Source organism: Sylvia atricapilla, chromosome 1, assembly GCF_009819655.1.
Source record: "Sylvia atricapilla isolate bSylAtr1 chromosome 1, bSylAtr1.pri, whole genome shotgun sequence".
NCBI lineage: Eukaryota > Metazoa > Chordata > Aves > Passeriformes > Sylviidae > Sylvia > Sylvia atricapilla.
In genome coordinates, this window is record NC_089140.1 from 42358555 (window position 1) to 42379583 (window position 21029).

At 36.6% G+C, this 21029-nt stretch overlaps 1 protein-coding gene across 3 annotated transcripts in view; it reads right to left on the minus strand.

Annotated features, from left to right (window-relative positions):
* SNRK (SNF related kinase) overlaps positions 1-21029 on the minus strand; it is a 39981-nt gene that overhangs the window by 9037 nt on the left and 9915 nt on the right. The window contains exons 2-5 of one of the 3 annotated variants that reach the window (XM_066320403.1): positions 20145-20242; positions 18099-18688; positions 3913-4054; positions 499-711 (exon numbers count right to left, since the gene is read on the minus strand). In XM_066320403.1, the coding sequence (XP_066176500.1) occupies positions 499-711; positions 3913-4054; positions 18099-18687 (944 nt within the window). In that variant the 5' untranslated portion in view covers position 18688; positions 20145-20242. Of the gene's footprint in view, positions 1-498; positions 712-3912; positions 4055-18098; positions 18793-20144; positions 20243-21029 lie in introns of all 3 variants that reach the window. The other 2 variants (XM_066320394.1, XM_066320411.1) reach the window with 2 other exon arrangements.

The following is a 21029-nucleotide window of genomic DNA, read 5'->3' on the forward strand; positions in this document are numbered from 1 at the left end:
CTTCTTTCAATTTGAGGAATATTTTAGAAATTGGGTAGTTTTAATCTATTAGAAGAATTTATGTAGCTTTCTAGCAAGCTCCCTCAGTAACAGTGGCTATTATGCATTACACAGATAAAGGGAATAATATTTGAAATTAACAAAGATTCAGATACACTGGAAATGTGCTAAAGGGAAAAACGCTAGAATTTGTCACCTTCAAATACGCATGAGAGATGAAGAACAACACGGATTCCAAAACATTTAAATTTACTCAAGATGACTACTGCAGGAATCAAAACACTGTTCCAACACACTTTCTTGAAGTTCTTCCTAAATTTGGGTATACTTAAGTACTTCTGATCCACAATATCCTCTCACAGAGCAAAACTGTAATACTTTGTTTATTAACTCAATGGCCTGATAGTTAAACACCAAAGTGCTCAGGTTGTCCTGATGTTCTTGAATCAAAAACAAGAGATGCACAAAACAAATGACATCTGAATGCTGGCAACTTACTCCACTATGGTATCTCGGTCTGCGATGTCCCCAAGAACCATGCGCTGGATTATACTGTTGTGCTCCTCCTCAGACAGATTTTTGTATGATACAAGAGGAATATTATACTTGGTTGCAGGAGATGGATCAACTCCTTGGAGCCATGCATGGTTTTCAATCTCTTCCAAAGATGCCCTTCGCTTTGGGTCTCTCTGCAACATCCGTGTAATTAGACTGTGAATAAAGAATAAATCTAAACAAAAATGCACACACGTGTTTAAAAAAGCAGTTGTTATAAGAGCGACATTAGGAAGACATTTTCTGCTGTCAGGTCACATAGATCTTCACAAGTCTCACAGTAAACAATGTGATGGGAAACTTTAGTCTCAAAGACATTACAAATACTGTTAAACTGAAACTACTAAAACTATAAATATCATAAACATGGCAGTTTTCATTTACTGTACTTATATAATTCATCTGGTTTTTCTCTTTTATTTGATTTTAGTAGGTTTTATAGGGCAACTATGGGTCACAGGTGGCTTATGAGCTAGTCAGTAAAGTAACAGAAATGTGATTTTTTTTTTTTTGTTATTGCTGCTGTCAACAAGTATATGGAATGGTAAGATAAACAGAAATATTTTATTCTGAAGTAACTATCAGACATGAGACTTCAGTATCCTTCAAAAAACTGTGATTTGTTCTACCCACATAGAAGAAACGTAAACAGACCAATACACTCTCTGGGATGATGTAGTGACAAATCTACTAATGAGTTGCTACTGAGATTTTACAAGTGCTGGAAAGAAAGTGCACGAATTCCCCAAGTGAAGAGGGAAAGAAGACTTCATCAGCACAGCACATCCCTATTCACGTACTATACATGGAAAATTCTTGGGGAAGGTATTTTTGGCTTTGTTCAACAAATATGGATATATGGTTTTGTTGCCAAGGTTACAAAGAGTCTGTATTGCTCCAACATATTCTCCAGTTCTCATATAGTGCTTTTTTTCTTCACTAACTATACCATACTATACCATGCAACTTCTGACTGCAAGGCCACACACAAAGCACAAAGGTAATCACAAATTTTTAATGGGTTCTTTTGTTTGGAGTTTTTTGTTTGGGTTGTTGTGCTTTTTCTTCTGTGAGAGATGATGTACAGATTTAAAAATGGAGGTTAATCCAACCTTCTTAAAAAATTCTACAGAAAAAAACCCGTAACATTTATTTTTATTAGCTGTGGTCCCTGCCCTTACCAAGAGGAAAGGCGGGGTGAGACATGGGAGCCTTGAGTTTCTTTGCTTTTGTCAATATTATGACAGAAAGAGAACAAACACCATATTTAATTTGACTTTTTTTTAAACTACACCTGTAGTAAAACAACACAAATGCAGCACATATCCCTCCTGCTTGAAGCTTGTTTATGCATCTCAAATGCTTTCACTCCAAGCAGGAAGTTTAAGCATTCCCAGAGCCTTTTTCCTAAGGAAACCTAACCTATAGAGGATTGATGCTGTTGTACACTACGGCAGAAGACTTTGACTTCAGAAAGCTGAAAATTACTCTTATTTTTGGGATGTTTCTTTTTTATACTTTTTTACACAGATCAATTTGATAGGTGACAAAAAGGCAAACTTCTTCAATCACATTGGTCAGACCAGAGGGACATCAAGAAGAAGTCCCTCCTAGGGAAAGAATGAAAACCAAGTACAGTTTACAAAAGCACTTTCCTTGTTTACAGAAAATTCTTTGGGAAGAGAATTTCAGAAAACCAAAACATCTCAGGCACGAACCAGGGCTACAGAGGACCTGGGTAACTTGCTGAACATTGTTCATACTTCATACAGAGAAAGCAGATCTAGGCATGTAAGCAAATCAATGTTAGCAAGTATATTAAGCAAAAGGCTGCAAAAGATACGTTTCCTGGCCTCAGCACAGCATGCAGCATATCAAGAGATTGATTTGATACAATTCACTGATAAGAGCTCCCTCTTAAACCTCTTCCTGTATTGTCCTTTAAACCTCTTCCTGTATGTGAAGCTCTTCAAGCTCAGAGCAGCTTTTCTGTATTACTGGAGGTGCTAAACACTAATGACAAGACAAGAACATCAGCTATGGCACTGAGTTACAGAATCATTCAAGTTGGAAAAGACTATTGAAAGCATCAGGTCCAACCACTAAAACAGCACCACCACGCTCATCACTAAACCATCTAACTGCCACATCTACACTGGTTTTGAATCATCATCACCTCCAGGCACAGTGGTTCTACCACTTCCCTGGGTAGCCTGTTCTAAGGCTTGACAAAAAAATTTTTGTTATCCAACCTTAACCTTGAGGTCATTTCCTCATCCTATTGCTTTTTACCTAGGAGAAGAGACCAACCCCACCTGGCTAAGAACTCTGTTCAGGTGGTTGTAAAGAGAAGTAAGGTGTCCCCTGAGCCTCCTCCAGGCTAAAAAAAAAAACCCAGCTCCCTCAGCTGCTTCCCAGCTTCGCTGCCTTTCTCTGGACACAATCCAGCACCTCCATGTCTTCCTTGAGAGCCCAAAAAAACTGAACACAGGGCTCAGGATGTGCCCTGACCAGTGCTAAACACGGGATCACTGTCCTGGTCCTGCTGACCACACTGCTGCTAATGCAGGCCAGGATGGTGTTCACCATGTTATGCATTAGACTCTGGCACTGCAAGGACGGGAGGTAAAGACAGGAATGTTCATCATGACCACAGCTGTAAGAAACTTCATACTTTGGCAAATAACAGAATTCTAGATGCTGTGCTAGTTTTTTTGACTGAACCAAACACATTTTTCAAGCATTTATAAAGGCATCTGGTTCTCTGTATTGAAAATTAAAAGCTACTGTACTGCAGATTCAAGAACCCAGACAAACATCTTAAAATACTCTAAGTGATGCAACTGGGATATATATTTAAAGGCCCAAAAGTCATTAACCAATAGGGAAACATGGGAAATACTGGAACATATCACTAAAAAGGCTCCAGTGAACACTGCAGAAAAACACATCAAAAGGAATCGTGACTCGTAAGTGGATACGGTATTCCCAGACCAAATATTTTTCTCCCTTCATAGCCTAGGATGTTAATTTGGAATTGGAATTTCAGTAGGAGAAAAACTTGCTGTGTGACAGGCTTTGGTAACTTGTTGTTTGGACAGAAATTGTTAAGTACCTTCCTAACCCTTCTGACAAAATAATCTCATCACCACCTGGTATTTTGTCCAGCGAAAGACATGGCCAAAGCCAACTGGTACTGAGTAACTTCTTCAATTCTTTAAAAAATGCATGACAACTGAGAGACATAATAGAAAGAAGATCAAGGAATTTCTACACATTGATAATACAGTATGGAAAACTCCCAAAAGTAATGAATATCCACTTTGGTGCTTCCAAGTTGTTTAGTACTCTACTTACTCTTTACATTCTTTGGACACATGAGGTGGCACCGTGTATTTGCAGTCCATTATCATAGTCAGAGTTTCACTGTCATTTGCTTCTTGGAATGGTGGTTGTCCACAGACCAACATGAAGAGGATGACCCCCAAACTCCATATATCTGTAAATATAAAGTACGTATTTAAAAAAAAAAAATTCAAACTGTTGAGGATACAGACTTAACTACCATCCAACCAATGAAATATTCTTAAAATGCATATTGGGGTGATTATTGCAATATTCACTATGAGCATTACTTATGGAAACTGCAATTCCACTGAAGTACAAAATACAGTAGTTTCATTGCTTGACAGCTTTTACAGTTTTTGAAGGGGAAAAAAACCCAGAATTCATTACTTCAAGGATGCATAACAGTTTGAGATGCATTAACACTTTTGACAGCAGTGTTAGATAAAGCTGAAAATAATCCGGTCACTTAGAAAGCAAGAATTCATTACCCTTTTGATAACAGGTAGGCACAGGTTATTCAAGAGATTTTAATTCAAAGCACATTCCTTTCTGAAGGACTCACATAAACTGTTCTCTGTATTGTTTACATGTCACAATCACTGGGTTTTAAGAGACCTTCAAGATCATCAAGTCCAACCCTTGCCCTAATACCTCAACTAAACCATGGCACTGAATGTCACATCCAATCTTTTCAACACATCCAGGAATGGTGACTCCACACCTCCCTGGGCAGACTATTCCAGTACTTTATCACTCTTTCCATGAAAAACTTTTTCCTAACATCCAACTTAAACTTCCCTTGGCATAGCTTAAGACTCTGTCCTCTCTGTCAGTTGCTGCCTGGAAAAAGAGGCCAACCCCCACCTACTCCATAATGTAAGAAATTACAAAGGAAGTCACATATTTCAATAAGACTGATTTTGCTATGTTTTTCCTTCAGTGGTGGTGTGTTGCTTTAAAATTTGGCACATCCAATAGTAACTAAATTAGTTTATGTAAAACCAGCTTCTTATACCAATGATTATCTTACAAACTGTGGAGTAGTGGGTTTGCATGCTGTTGTTTTTTTTTTTTTTTTTAAATCCAAACATAACAGTTAACAGTGATTTCTACTACACTCTGAGAGTCTTCTTGTTTCCTTCTAATTCCTGCTTGTGTAAAATAAACATTTAACATCTCTCTTGTTCCCCAGTGGAATGGCATACCAAAAGATGAAAAAGAAGCACTTTGGGGCATGAAGCCCTGTAGTTGGTTCCTGCTTAGTGTAATAGTTAGTATTTAGTTCAAATCTTTATTAAGAACCTGCCTAAAACAAAATATCTCATGAGTGTCACTGCATTCAATAAAGGAAGCATAAATATTAAGAAATGCATCATGTTGCAGAAAAATAAATAACTCACTCCAATATATGCTTAATAAAATCTCCATGATCTTAAACTTCAGCTCAACTCCATGCTCTGGGAATTTCAACAGCAGTTTTGGGTCTGAAACCCTTAACATGTTACATATCTGCACCCAGTAAAACCAAAGAGCTGAGAAATGATTGGGCAGGCACCTCCCAAGGAAACAGGGGAGAGCAGCCAGCAGTGATCTGGGACACAGCACACCAGCTTTTTCCTGGAAGGACTTGCAAGAGGGATCCACATAAGCTACCTACTCAACTGCACCTTGCTTTCTGTGGCCCATTCAAAATACTTGATGCACATTTCATGCTGAAGGATGGCAACAATTTTATTTAATAAAGTAAACCACACAGATTCATCCCTAGAACAATTACTCATTTTTCTAGTTATGACCTATTCTTCTCATGGTTTAGCTGACAGAGGAATAGAAACCCTATATGGTCATTTTCTTTAAAGCTCTAATTTGTAGGAGATGTTTTGCTATTAAATAGACAATTATTAGATTACTGCTATGCTCACTAGAGCCTCAACCCTGTAGGTACTCAGCATTTTAGTGGTGGTATACAGTATCATGTATACCTGCAAATTCAGCAGGACCATCACCATGTTTAGAGATTCAATAAGTGCTTTAATACTTTGATAACTTGATGCCAGAAAGGCAATGTTTAGGAATGCAGGACTTCAAAAGCCCTCACAAGACATGGAGGCAGTTTCACCTGAAAGGTCCACCTTTAGTTTTGTTAAGTTACTTTTTGTCTTTCTGCCTACTTGTTTAGTTTCAAAGCAGCCAAAAAGCTTTGGTGTATTATCTATCTCCCATCACACAACAGATTACATGAAGTTTTTGCAAGCACAAAAGACAGGTGAATTTTTGCATTTCTGTGCTTTTTGCTATCAGTATCCTTCCTAGATTTTTAACTTTGCCTAAGATCTATGTTGTTATTTGATCTATCCTAGTATCCTGTTCAGTATCTTTCCACAGCAGAATAGAATGCTTTATGTGTCCTTTTAGCATGAAGTATTTACAAGAGTCCACACAGTATTCATTATTACAGACAAATTATATTTGCCATAATAAAGCAATACATACTAGCTAAATTTAAGCCAAAAGAAAAATACTGGGGAGCAGAGCAATCTAATTAAATGGTTAGTTAAAAATAAGCATATAAAAAGTTTATACAGATGGGAAAACACAGTAGTGTATGAAATCAAGTTTAGAAACAGTAAGACAGTCCTGAGAAAAGGACAGCAATCAAAATAAGACAAGAATTAAAGTTCCATCAAATTGCCATATACAGGAAACTCTACTGGACCTTGAAGTTTCAACTGCACTGAGCAGATACTGAACATATCTTTAAGTATTTTCCATTACAAGGTAGACTCCTAATTTACTCTCTATTTTACACACATGGCTTCTTCTCTGGACTATAGGTACACTTTGCTTTATTTCAGTTTGAAAGGATATGTGTAGTTACAGGTACTGTTTCAGTTTTCCAAAAGTTATTTAGATAAACATGTATGCACATTTACTTCATAAAAATAAAAAATAACTCTTTTTAGAAGCAAAATTCACCTGATTCTCTAAATGCAAAGTAAACTCCCAAACCACTATTGCCATTATGCAATGTCCATTAGACATCAGCCTTTATGTTTTGACAAATAAAAGAGTAATTATTGATTAGCCAGTACATAACAGAGAATTTTGTGTATTTTTTCTTTAACCAGTTACTATACTTCGCACTCTGTACCCATGGGTCTTTCAGATAAAAAGAGCTGCAAATAGTAAAATAAAATAATCTTAACATAGCTGTATGAAAATAGAATAAAAACTCTGGTTAATAATGAAATGTAAATCATGCACTGAACTGCTACTGTATTTCATTATATCATGAATTCTGTTTAATGCACAGAATATACACTAAAAGGGCATAATGTGTATGCAGAAGAAGTTTTTTAGAAACCAAAAACAGTGCTTAAGACCATTTAACCATGGCATATTATGTAGATATTCTTAGCCTCTCAGTGAAGAGCACTAGAGCAGCAATAACTACACTTTACCTCACTCTTATATACCACAGGCAAAGCTTCCTATTATACTTTTCTGACAAATGTGTATTTTACTACCCTGCCAGCATAGCAGATTTTTATTCTGATGTGACCAAGAAATAACAGTAGGCAAGAACAGTTACATGGCTTTTATTTTCAGCCTATTTTTACAGCTCTAGCTGTAAAAAGATCAACTTCATTGCACCTACAGCCAAGGTGACTAAAATGACTCAGCTTGCAGTGTCATGGACAAAGCTGAGCAGCCTCAGCAAAACTTAAAAGTCTACTAATAACCAGGAAGCAAGAAAATAGTGTGCCTAAGAAAGTCTAATCCACATGTAAGACTGAAAAATCACTGGGAGACTTAGGGCAGACCTTATTATTGTCACAAGAGAGATGTCATCTTAGCAACATCTTCACAAGCCCTGCAATATTATATTTTAGCAAGACTCTCATTTCCGGAAGCCAAGCATTTGGATGTCTGCAGATGTACTAAGAAAAGACATTCAAGTGTTCTGTGCTGCCCCTTCATATGCAAACTCTCCATAAAAGAGGAGAAATAAGGTGTCGATTCCTTGTCCCTTTTCTGTGGTACGGTTTAACCAGACCAAAATTGTTTGCAACTCCTCACGCAACTAAAACAAACCAACCAGATGACTGATGCAACACCACATTTAACGAGGCTCTTATTAACACAGCTGCGTATTTTTCAGTCAAATTCAGGAAATATGCTGCAAAAGCACTTAAATATACTGCTTTGTTCTCTAAAATACAATTTTTGTTCACCCATTTCATATCATAATCACAGTTCATTTTGGATAACTCTTCTATTCCAGAATAGTGTAATGTGGCTGAAAGATGCAGGATCTTTAAGTAGGGTTGTATTAGAGAAGTTAGTAAAGGATACTCAGAGGTTACTTTGTTACAATGTAGATTTACCTAGTTTCCTTATTTCCCCAAACAATTCACGAAGTTCCACATGACAGTGTTCATTACCAGAACTTTGTCCTGTCATAATCACTGTCAGTGCCAGTTCTAGATTTGAGACTCTTAATTGAAAGAAGAGAAGGGTTACAGACACCACCTTTAAAATGCAGATTCAAACAATAGTTTATTTTTCGCAATAATAATTTTAAGTTCTTTTTCTACTCTTAGTAACTAACAATTAGCAGATGAAGGCTTTATGGAAACTGCTTATTTCTGTCCTTAAAGGGTCATCTAATTAGCTCTCTGTAGAAAACTGATGGGAAAGCAGAAATTAAGACCCAACATGCTGCATGCATTTAGCATTCTTAATCACCTGCAAAACTGAAAGTTACTATAGTAAAGGAAAGCACAGTTCTATTCCACAATAGCAAAAATCAAAAGTCCGGTGAAGATCTCAAGATACAATTTAGCCTTTAAATTGGGTAGCTTGAAACTGTCATTGCTATGACAAGAATAAATAAAGAATAAAAGCAGTAGTGCAGTAGAGAACTTTTTTTGTTTGTTTTCTAAGACACTAAATAATCAAGTAAGGACCATAAACCATGACAACCAGGGCTGTGGACATGCAACTTCCTTACATAATGCAAAGTCACTGCCATAGAAACCAAATTACAACATTAGTCTGTGCTACACCTGTCTTAAACATGGGGTGGTCAAACATCTCTTATGCTCAAGTCTGTGCACTGCACAAAGGATATCCACAGTCATCTGCTTCACCATTTCATTAGTCACTTACTGCTTTCTGAAATTTGTGATCTACTCCTAAAGTAAGTACTTAGGATTTCAGTAAGATAAAACTTAAGTGACATAACATGCTTATAGCTTCGTATTCCTTCAAATTTCTGCTGTTCCTCAGAAGTCAGACATTTGTCACATCTTATATATGCCATGTGAACTTGTGATTTTAAGCAATTAAAAATCCATACTCATTTTGGAATAGACACATTTGTATTTACATACATAAGGTAAATTGAGCCTACTTACTGAAGTTTTATTTCAGACCTTGATGGGAAAAAGGCTGATTTTTTCCTCCTAATTTAGAACTGCTCAACAGTTTACAGTGTGCATTGCTCAGCTGATGTGTCTCTACAGAAAGTCTTTCCTCAAAAGTGACTTGTAGTATCGAGTAAATTTAGCCAGTTTTTATAAATTGCTCTTCATGTTATTTACTATAACAGCTGAACACTATAGTTATTTTCACTAGGAGCCACTTAAGCTAAAAGGAAACAAACCAACTTTTATGGAGATGACAGAAGTGTTTACATGTTTATTTTACCACTTCAGAGGTACCAAACAACAGACTGTGGATAAATGAAGGGTGGAAATGGACCCTAATTTCCAGGATTATGGGCAGTTCCTCTAACCACTGTGTTAAGGCACTGAAGAATGTTACCCCTGCTGCTGCTACCTCTTCAGAGCAGATTTCATGAAGAAAGCCCAGTCCATAGAAACCTCCTGAATACAAGTCATGGAAGAGATTCAACACATCAGTACTTCAATTAGGTTCTTGTATGCAGAGCTAAATAGGAAAAAAAAAATCTATGTAAAATCATCAGTATCTCTGCACTCCAGGCACATTCAGGGCTAGAGAGCAACTGGAGACCAGAGCAGACTGCACTTTCGAACTTGAGACACAAAAACTCATCATGAACTACTTCATTTGGACTGAAGGGTGGAACCGTGATGGGTTCAGGAGCAGGTACAGGCTGGCAGCTCACCAGGGTAAGCATCCTTGTTACAAGTTAGAATTCAAGAACCCCTTCACAGAGTAGGCTGAAGGAAACTGAATGAATACTCATACGTATAGCACAGCTTCACATAATTGTCTGAAGAACCAAAACAGAATTTAAGAGTAAAAATTCACTTGACAGGTGAAACACTGCAGAAAATGAGACTTCTACTAAAAATAGTGATAAAACATTACATACAACAGTACAAAAGATAAAAGCTGTTATCATACCACTGAATCATTTGAATGGTGCTTGTTGATATACTTGTGCTTCAAAAAGAGAGTAAGAGAAGTATTTCCACTCCTGTGTAAGCTAAAAATCTTAAAAACTTGCATCCCTTGCATAAAAAGTCAGGAGCGAGAAGGTAGAGAAAAATTGTGTTCAAGTATTTTAGCATTTCTATATGTCACAAGTAATCTTACAAGGCCATGTGCAAAGACTACTGATAAATTTGGAATATGCTCAAGCTCGACTGGTAGAATTTCAAGTGTAGGAGTAAAGAACAACGATTACTTTTTCACAGATACTCAATTTTTAGCTGATTTAACTAGTCTGTCATTCTTTAATTTTTAATGAGAAAGGCTTTGAATAAAACTTTTATACTGACCTCTCTAGTTCTCAGAGATGCTACCATCTGTTAACTCAACTCTTTTGTCATTGTAAAATGGGATTTATTTTTCTCTTGCTGAGGGCTGAGGAAGAAAACATCCACAATCAAGGCTAAAATTTTTAAAATTAGCATGTGGAATGGGTTTTTTCTTTGTTTTAAAGCACTAAAAAAAAGCACTAAAAATCCCATCAATATCACTATGAGTACTGAGTACACATAGCAGGAAAGAAAATTAAGATAAATCTTTTCCTTTCCCCATCCCTCCAAAAAAGAGCATAAATAGCAAATGGCATTTAGCAAATTATTTCCCTAATTAGCTTTTCTGTCTAGTGAAACAGTCTGTTCCAAGTTATTTCACTTGACCAAGACCCAATCATCAGTAACTAAGTCTTATCCTCAGAAGTTATTCCTATTTTCATTCAGTCTGCCAACTAGTACTCATATTCTGGAAGCCCCAACATAAGGAAGACATGGACCTGCTTCAGTGGGTCCGGAGAAGGCCATGAATATTATCAGAGGGCTGGAGCACCTCTGCTGTGGAGACAGGCTGAGAGAGTTGGGGTAGTTTAGCCTGGAAAAGAGAAGATTCTGGGGAAACACGAGAGAGGGAGAGGGACTTTTCACATGGACATGGAGCAACAGGACAAAGGCTGATGGTTTTAAACAGAGGGCAAGTTTACACTGGATATTAGGAAGAAATTCTTTATTGTCAAGGTGGTGAGGCACAGGTGGTCCAGAGAAGTTTTGGATGCCCCAGTCACTGTCAGTGTTCAAGGCCAGGTTGGACGGGCCTCTGAGCAACCTGGCCCAGTGAGAGATTCCCTGCCCACAGCAGAGGCTTGGGAATACATGGTCTTTAAAGTTCCTTCCAATTCAAACCATTCTATGATTTCATGATTGTTCCCTGAAGTCAATAGCATGGGTTTTGCTGGTTGAGTAAAACCACTAAAAATATGAGCAGTTGTTATTTTCTCTTTTTTAGTAACTAATGCATCTCAAATTTCAGTAAGGGTATTTGAAAAGAAAACACCATTGAAAAGCCCTTCTGAACACGTGCCACTGCCTTTATTCCAAAATAGGATATATTTTTAAATGCAGAACTGATTATTTGGAGTAAAACAGGCTCTCTCGTTTGATAGCTGTTGTTTAGCCACTAAAAGTTACTTAATCTATATTAAAAAACCTAAACCAACATTTTCTGCATGAATTCCAATACTCCTACTCCAGAAAATAATTAGCCAGGATAAAACTCAATAGTAATTAGTTAAATATAAAAGGAAGTTTTCTTCTTTATAAAATATATTCTCAAAATCATCGGACACATCAAAGTCTAAACATTACATACAACTATTGTACATGTTTCACTGCAATGACTTTGTTCTTTTTTTGGTATATAAAGATAATTTGCTCCAGGTATCTTAAAAATTCATTATGTTCTCAGATAGACTATCTTTTCCTACACATTTTAGCTGTATAATGCGTAATTTGTACTTTATTTACAAAAAAAAAAACGTCTGAATACAGCTTTACACATGAATGCAAAACTCGGGCATCTGGTTTATAACTAGGTAGTACACCCCTGATTTTCATCCCACCAGATCTGTGTTGCCAAATTAGTAAGTCATGGGCTGGAAATAATTAATCTGAGTACTTGTTTGAAAGATAGATAAAATTAAGGTTCCTGGCTGTGGAGATGTATTCAGCATAAAGAAACCTTGCTCAACAACAGCAGCTTGAAATATTATGAAAACAGTTCTCCCATGAACACAACAACACAACTATATCCCTATACTTAAATTACAGTTTAGCTGATATGGCAGTAACTGAGGCCTGTCTTGACAGCTTCTTCTCTGTAGTTGCACTTGGATAAATTATTCTTTGCTTCACCCAGCAGTTTATTGGTGAATGCATGAAAACTTCTGCATAAAGTAATGCAGAACAGAATATAAATCATACTTCATAAATATTAGCTTGCTCAGATTTACTGAGAAGTTATCAGGATCATGGATTCCCACTGTTCACTGTAGCCCCATCACATCAAAGTGTCACTTCCAAATATAAGGCTCCAATACTTCCAATGTAACATCCCCTTTATTTTAAGCACTAAAAATGGTTTCTTGTCAGTGCAGTAATTAGATTGAGGGAAAAAAAAAAAGAACCAAAGGATAGCATACTGCATGAAAAATTAATTCCCATTTCATTAAAAATAAACTTTACTATTGTATACAATTTGCCACAGAACATAAACTCTTTGTTATCCTCAAGACAGTGACTTTCTAAAAGTGTTCTACTACCAATTCCTTCTACTTGTCCCTTCTAAAAAGTATAAAAAGTTAATTTCCGCTAATTTTTCAAATTTGACTCAGTTTTTTCAGCATCATGAGATAGAAGTTAAGCCTGGAGAGAGCAGGTTTTCTATCAGTTTTTGGCCTTTTAACAGTTTTCTGTCAAGTTAGCTGATAAAAGTCAGTTCATCCAATGGCCAGCCATGCAGCAGAGTGCAGCACAGGAGAAGGGGTAGCTCTGCACTGAGGCAAGCAAAACAGAAGGGGAGGCACACCTTATACTGGAAGCAGCTAAGTATCACACTCCGCTCTTCCAGCCTCAAGCTCATTCCATAATCAATCTAAGTATAAATGGTCTGAAGTGTTGCAATACAACAGAAAGGCAAATTTTCAAAACAAGTAGAAAAATGCTTCTCAATTCTGAGAATTTAGCTATAATCTGATTTTGAGCATAATGAAACTCCAAAATGCTGCCAGGTATGCTCAGTTATTCAATACTGTATATGGTCTGCAAGTATCTTACAACCTGGGTTTTTTTTTTAATATCAGTCAGTCAAATCTTTTATTCAGTATTTTTTTGGTGCAAAAGGTTACTGTATATAGCCATTGGGCACAGGTTTACACTAGTCATTCAGTTTGAGAATAAAGTGGTATAACACACCCAGGAACATCCAAATTAGCTCCACACAGGCCAGACAGGATCATCGGGGCCAGCTGGCTATGCTCAAGCACCCTGTGAACATGGCTGAAGCTTTGAAACACTAAGCACACTCCAGCAACACTATATTCAAGTAAAAAGCCCTTGCAAATGCTTGATACAAAAAAGAATTTGGGTTTATTCCAACAGACACAAAGTGGGTCTAAAGGCAGGTGCATCATCATCTCAGGAAAGCAGAATGTATAAAAAGCGTATAAAGCCTCTGCTTCCTTCTGTAATCAAAAACATATGACAAGGTAATGAATACATAGTTTTACCAAATTGACAGAAGATATCCAGGTCTGAGTGTCTGTAAGCCTGTATCTAACTACTAAAGCAGCAGAAGTTATCTGCAACTACCAGGGCAGCAGCAAGTTGGATTTGGACTACAAAGTGCCAGTTGAGTAGCACCGAGCTACAGTAACCACAATACTCTTGTTAGTCATGTCTTTTATGAGGAACATCTTGCCACCATTCTCTTTGTGTTGCTGTGATGACAGACTGCAATGCTAAGCAACTGTGATGGTAACTACAATGTTATTTGTGTATTTTCTAAAGGCCAGTGCTCAACTGCGCTAAACGTACAAAATCCCAATGTTACAATCTGAATTTGCCCATTTTTCAACCCCAGAAGAATGAATTTACTCTGCAAATGTTTCCATGCATTTGCAAAATACCCAATTACAATAATATGAACCTATCATAAGTGTCTATGTCTTCCAGCATTACTGTAGCCTACACAGTTCTTCACATTTTGTAGAGATGCCAAGCAGTTAAAAATGCCCTCCTCTGAAAGAATTAACTAATCTGAAAAACTCCAACTAAATTTTCTCACCTAGGAAAGAGGCAATTTCTATTTATGTAATGATCCAATTTCTGTTGATGCTGGTAGAGCAAAAGGAGGAGTACTACCAGAATCACACTATTCTTTCTCATCTGTAGTTACAAATTTTTTAATTCTGATGGAACTCACAGTATCACACCACTGCTCTAGACAGAACTCTGATCTAAAGTAGCATGTCCATTTGATTTAGGAAATGAACCTTATGTCCAACAACAGTCCTCTCACTTTCCTCTGACTGGAACAAATTTTAATTAAATATGAAAAAAACATAAGAAATGACAAGCAACAGAACTTCTCATTATCTAACTCACCCAGCTTTTTGAAAAGCCCTAGGAACATATGATCATTGCTCAATATTCCTCTTGCATCATTAAAACTACAGCTTTAAACACAAAAGGAAATGAGAGACCTAAATTAACAAGGCTCTTTTCAAGTATGCAAACTTTCAAGTGACATTACAAAGGGCAGATTAATCCTTCAACAAGCTGAAATAGTTGTTTTCATAAAGCAAGCTTTTCTATTATTATCTTTATTAAGCATATTACTTTAAATAAAGACTTGCCCTAAATATTTCAGTTGTTTGTTGAAAGAAAATGTAAATGATCTTCCTTTATATACTCATTCTAATATTGTTCATAAGAGATCCAAAAAGCCACATTTCTGGCAAACTCTTAGGCCAAAAACACCATCATATACCCTGACCAATTCTTCTTCCAATAATTTTTACAGCAATTTTGCATAAATAAAAACAGGTGTGGGGTTTTAAAAACACAATGTATGCAAAGGTACTTTAATATGCACAGAATGTAAGCTGGGGAATCCATTTCAATTTCTCGTTTTAGCAAACTGAGCTGGATTTCAAGTGGTCAGATGCTCATTAGGGGGCATGACTATGTCACTGCACTGGGGAAAGCATGACCTCCTTTTTACTAAAGAGCAAGTTTTTAGATTGGTACAGCTGTAATGCAATTTCATCCTAACTGGTGGAAGAATCTTTGCCATTGTCAGTCACTATTATTGCAATATTAATAGCCCCATTCAGCTGACAGCTGAGTGAGTTCACAGCACTCCACCACTATTTCAAGCTATATATACACACCTTGCACATTACTGACATCACAATGTAACTGATGAAATTTCTTTCTTGAAAATTTCTACTTCTGAATTTATACATACCCTTAGTCCACAAGCACAACCTCATCCTAGCATGAAAGTTTATCTTTTAAGTTTTAGAAAGGTTTGCAGAAGCTGATTCCTCAGTTACATAATTACTTTTAGTGATACATTTCCTAAACTTACAGTTAAGATTTCTTTTGGCCCTTTTTAAAGAAGGGCCTACTTTTCCCCTCACAATCTTTGTATTTAAAATACATAAATCATATTTAGAAAACTTGTATAGTGTATCTTACCTTTTCACCCATAGTTAGAAAAGGAAAATCCAGAGTCTTCAATGTCATCATCTTATTGGAATCTTGTAGTAAATTTTGATAATTTTATTTTGGTAACTGACAGTACTTCAGAGAGATTCTGTAGTGCATTACAAAGTGATGAACAATATGTCACTAAAATGTTAGGATACCAGCACTGCAATGGCTCACCTAGGATAGAAATTTTAAGTATCCAGTAGCTGAGACAGCATACTGGGGAATAAGTCAGCAAAAACTAACCACTGAGATATATTTAAATACACTAAGAAATAGAAGATAACTGGGATCCTTTGACACTAGTTAAAATAATTACATTTTTTTCCTAATTTTTCTACTGTTCATGTGAATCCATTCTGTATTACCCAGACCTCCCCCTCTACAAATACATTGAAATTTTTTTTAGTACTATTCAGAACTTTACCTCCCTAGTTGTTTAGGAAGTCCTCTAGCAAAAATTATTACATTTATCATTAAGAGGTCCAAAGTATGCTTTGCTAACTATACAATTCAATTTGAACCATCTGGTCATAATGTTCTTAATTTCTCCTCCCTATTTATCTTCACACATCTCCTTTTTCCCCAAGTGTCTTCAACTGGGCAGCAATATTGAAACCTAATTTTTTGTTCATTCTCCAAAATTTGGCTGCTATTCCATTTTTCAAAAAATAATTCACATAAGGCATTGTACAGAATATTTAAAAAATGCACTTTTCCATCTAGTTTTGAAGGCCACTGCTATCAGTTACACTCTGCTGTTACACTGCTTCAGGAAATTCTCAAAACAGACTCATCTAAAACATCTGACTCTAAACAGAAATCATTTTGTGAAGTATCACTGTAGCATCAGCATGGATTTGCAAACCCAGAAAAAACAGATCCAAAATTCTTAATTATAGCACACTTGGGAAAGTACTTTCAAGTCCAGAAAACCCAGAAAACAATACCTATTCAAAGTTAAAAGCCACAAAGCACTATTCAAATGTTTAGGCAAAGAACATAATACCTAATAGCTAAAAATATTTATATTTTAAAATAATGCAAGAATTATAATTCAACACTGCGCCTGTCAGCTCACAAAATTAGCTGATTGTTTACCTCAGGTAAATTAGCAAGAACCTGGACAATTCTGTCTTAATTCAAACCATCACTACAGTCACTGCTACAAAACACAACAAAACACACAGCACCATGTACAGAGTCCTAATGGGTGCTATTAACACCCGTGAAAATTATCAGATACTGAGCAAATGAGAACAGGAGGCATGTTGACTACCAGAAGCTATTTTTGAAGCACCATTTGCAATTATATGTACCTACACCTGTTGGGGAAGTGAGTTGTACCACAACTAACAGATTTAAGCAATCTGTATGACTACAGGACAATATTCACTGACCCCATCAGTGTTTACAGCTATTCTAAAAAGACTCTAAATTACTTCTGCTACAATAAGCAGTAGACCTAAGAGAAACAGTAAGAGAATTACATGTAGCAGTCCACCCTGCACACTCCACTTTGCAGCTAGAAACATGAAGACTCATTTACACATTACTATTTCTTTTACCTTTTACACCATCAGAGGCAACTGGAACTCATCAGCTACTTTTGGTTCTCAGACAATAAAAGGGCAGAGACGGGATAGACGGAGTTGAAGCTTTCTTTAACTTAAGTCCCTGACTCCTCCTTTGATAGCTGAGTTAGTACTTGGTACACATGGCTTCCCACCACCTTGCAGGAGAACATGTAAGCAGCCTGGGCTCAAAATGCTATTCTTACATGGCTAAATTGAGCAAACAAAATCACTGGTGCAAGGGAGCATGGCGGTCATGTTAAAAATAAATTTAAAACAGGCAACTTTTCCAAAAAGAAGATGGGCTCTTTCCAAAAAAACATTTAAAAATATACCGACTGCATCCACATTATTATTAACATAAAAATAATTAAAATGCATGCATCATTTCATACAAAAAGAACTAAGCATTTTTGAGAATGTTTGAGTATCTCCTTCAAACAGAGCTGTTCCATCCACAGCTCATCTAGGTTATATTATTTCCTGCCAATTAGCTGCCTTCCACAAATGGCATTATCTTGAAACAGAAAACAGACGTACAAGATCATGGTATTTATGTTTATAGATTTCTGGTTGAATTCAAGGCAGACATACATACCCACTGCTGGTGCATCATATTCATCCCCAAGTAAAATTTCAGGAGCAGAATAGGCAAGAGATCCACAGCTTGTGGTGAGCTTCTTTCCAGGCTGAAATTTGTTGCTGAAGCCAAAATCAGTCAATTTCACAAGTCCTTGTTTTTCAAAGAAAACCACATTCTCTGGTTTTAAGTCTCTATGAACTACATGCAGTTTATGGCAGTAGGATATAGCATGAACTATTTGAGCAAAGTATTTTTTTGCCAGATCCTCATTGAGACCTTCTTCATGTTTCATGATGTAATCAAACATATCTCCACCATCCCCTAGCTCTAAGATGAGATAAAGCTTTGTCTGGGTGTCAATCACTTCGTACAGCCGCACTATGTTGGGATGCTGCACTAATTTCATGCACCTGACTTCTTGAAAGAGATGTCCAGTGGCCAGAGTGTCCAGTTTGGTCTTGTCAATGACTTTTACTGCTACTTTTTCACCTGTAAAGACATGCCGAGCAAGTTTGACCACAGCAAAATGGCCTCTGCCCAAAGTTTTATCCAAGTCATACAATCCTGCAATTTTTCCATCATATCCTCGTTTGAAGCCTGCCATTCTGTTTCAGAAGATGAAACAATATTTAGGCTCTTTGGAAATGTGGTATTTTCATATAAGAGTATCTGATGCAAATAAATAGTCCACAATCACTGCCAAGCATACCTAAAAATAAAGAGATAAGGTTATATACCTGTATAAAAGTAAGCAAAATTATTATCTAGTAATTATCCCAAGTTACATTAGCAATTACTACAGATTATTTACGAAATAATCTTCAGGAATTTTTGCAAAGGGTTTAATAAGGCCTTAACTTGCTGGCTGTGCTAACTTGCAGATTTCTGACATCACATTATCAGTATGCTTGAAGAAAGTGAGTTGTAACACTGCAATTATGAAAATTTGTCTCAAGTTCAGTGGCCTTCATTGTCTTGAGTCAGAAACCTTTCAAGCAACATTGGAAGAAATCAGTGTTATAAGGACTGTTAAAATTGGCAAAATCTTCAACTTTTCCAGATACACTATAAACCAGCTGGGCAGCAGAGAGTATCATCAAGAGGAACACACTTAATATGTCTCTTTTTCTGGCGCATCTCTTTATACTGTGCATGAAACAGCCCTAATACAAAGTTCTGATGGCCTGACTTGGGACTTTTACCTCCTCCTTTTAAACTGCTTTCTGTTTAGCAAAGCTCAGAGTGACATACAACACTTAATTTTGTTACTCTAATTAGCTTGAGCATTATCAATCAATATTGTAATTACAGCACATGAACAAAGCTGTAAAGGCTGAAATGAAATATTTGAGTTGGATATACTTAGTACTAAAGAAAATATCTTGTTAAATATTTTGACTGAAGTTATACAAACTGGTGATAAAAAGTTTGGAGGTAGGCTGCATATGTTCATCAGTCCTAGGAATGAGTGAGAAGGGGAAGGAGAATGGGAAAGAAGCAGAGGAGATTCAAGAGTTCAGCTTTTATGTACTATAGTCCCGCTTACCAGGTATTTGGCATTTAAGCAAACAAGACCCAACTTATAAAATATTCATATTCAAAACTGGTTTTGAAGGTCTTACATCCCATTGTCATCTTTTTTTCCAGATACAAAACCTCCCAGAACCTTTTTCTGCATTGTTAACTTAGATTGGGGTTTAAATAAAAACCTGTAGCTACCAAAAAGCTAACCATTTCTCCAACTTCTATTGCAAAGTAGTTAGAAATATGAAAATTAATGGCTTATTGCCATCTCTGAAATACAGAAAACACAGCTCTTTAGAATATATTTTCAGTTTCAAAACTGAACTTCAAAAAGAAAAACTTTGAAATGGAAGTTGGCAAACAAACAGCCCCTTACATTAGTTATTCTCAAATTGAAATGTAAACATTAGATTAAAAACACTCCCTGCTAAACAAGTTATTTCACAGACCGTGGAACTAATGAACCTGGTTTCATACAAATTCAATTACAAGGTTGGGGGGGTCCTATGAGGATTCTATGATGTTTAACAAGCTCACCTTACTGCTTCTCTCAGCTGGAGCCATGGTATAACCTCTTCACTATCCAGCTGTCTGCTTCCACAAAACCCATGGAATTCAGTTTGAGACCTCCAACCCTGTAAAATTTGAATGAAATCAGTTAACTTCCAAAACTTCATAACCAAGACAAGGAGCAGGGTTAAGTACAACATGCATTAATACAATAACAAACAATATAAACGTTGAGGTTTGGGGTTTTATATTTCTTTAAAGATAGTCATCAAGCTTCAATAACTTCATTGGGTTTTGTGTTGCTCTATGCACCCTTTCATTCTGCTACTAAGCACTATACTTCACATGTTCTTTCAAAAACCACTCCTCAAGAAGATGGTTGGCATATCTGCTTCCCAACGCTTCCCATACTGCTTATCTTACAGAGTTTCCCCTACCATTCCCATGTAACACCATCCCATCCTTATTCAAAAAAGCTGAATTAAAAACTGAATTAAAGAATGCTACATTAAACCAAATTCCCATGCCAAACAATCCTGGTAGAAACTATTACAGAATGCATAGGGAACAACAGAGTACAATGGCAAATACAACAATTAACAATAAAACTCTCCTAAGAGAGTTTTCTCCTTTGAATCTCCTAGATTCAAAAACTTTTTTACATTTGAGAGCAGTGGGTTTGTGTTTAATATCACTTGATGGATTCCACCCCACCCCTCCCTTTGAAACTGGGCAGGTGCTTTATTAAAGCATGTGAATTTTTAGCATCAAGAACATACTGCAGCAGAGCTGAATTGCTTAACTAAGTGCTGTGAGAAGCACCACTTCCTCTTGTTTGTTTTTAATCTCCTGATTATTTGTGCATCTTCTCATTCACCGTCTGTTCCAGAAGAACTATCATACTCCATTTAC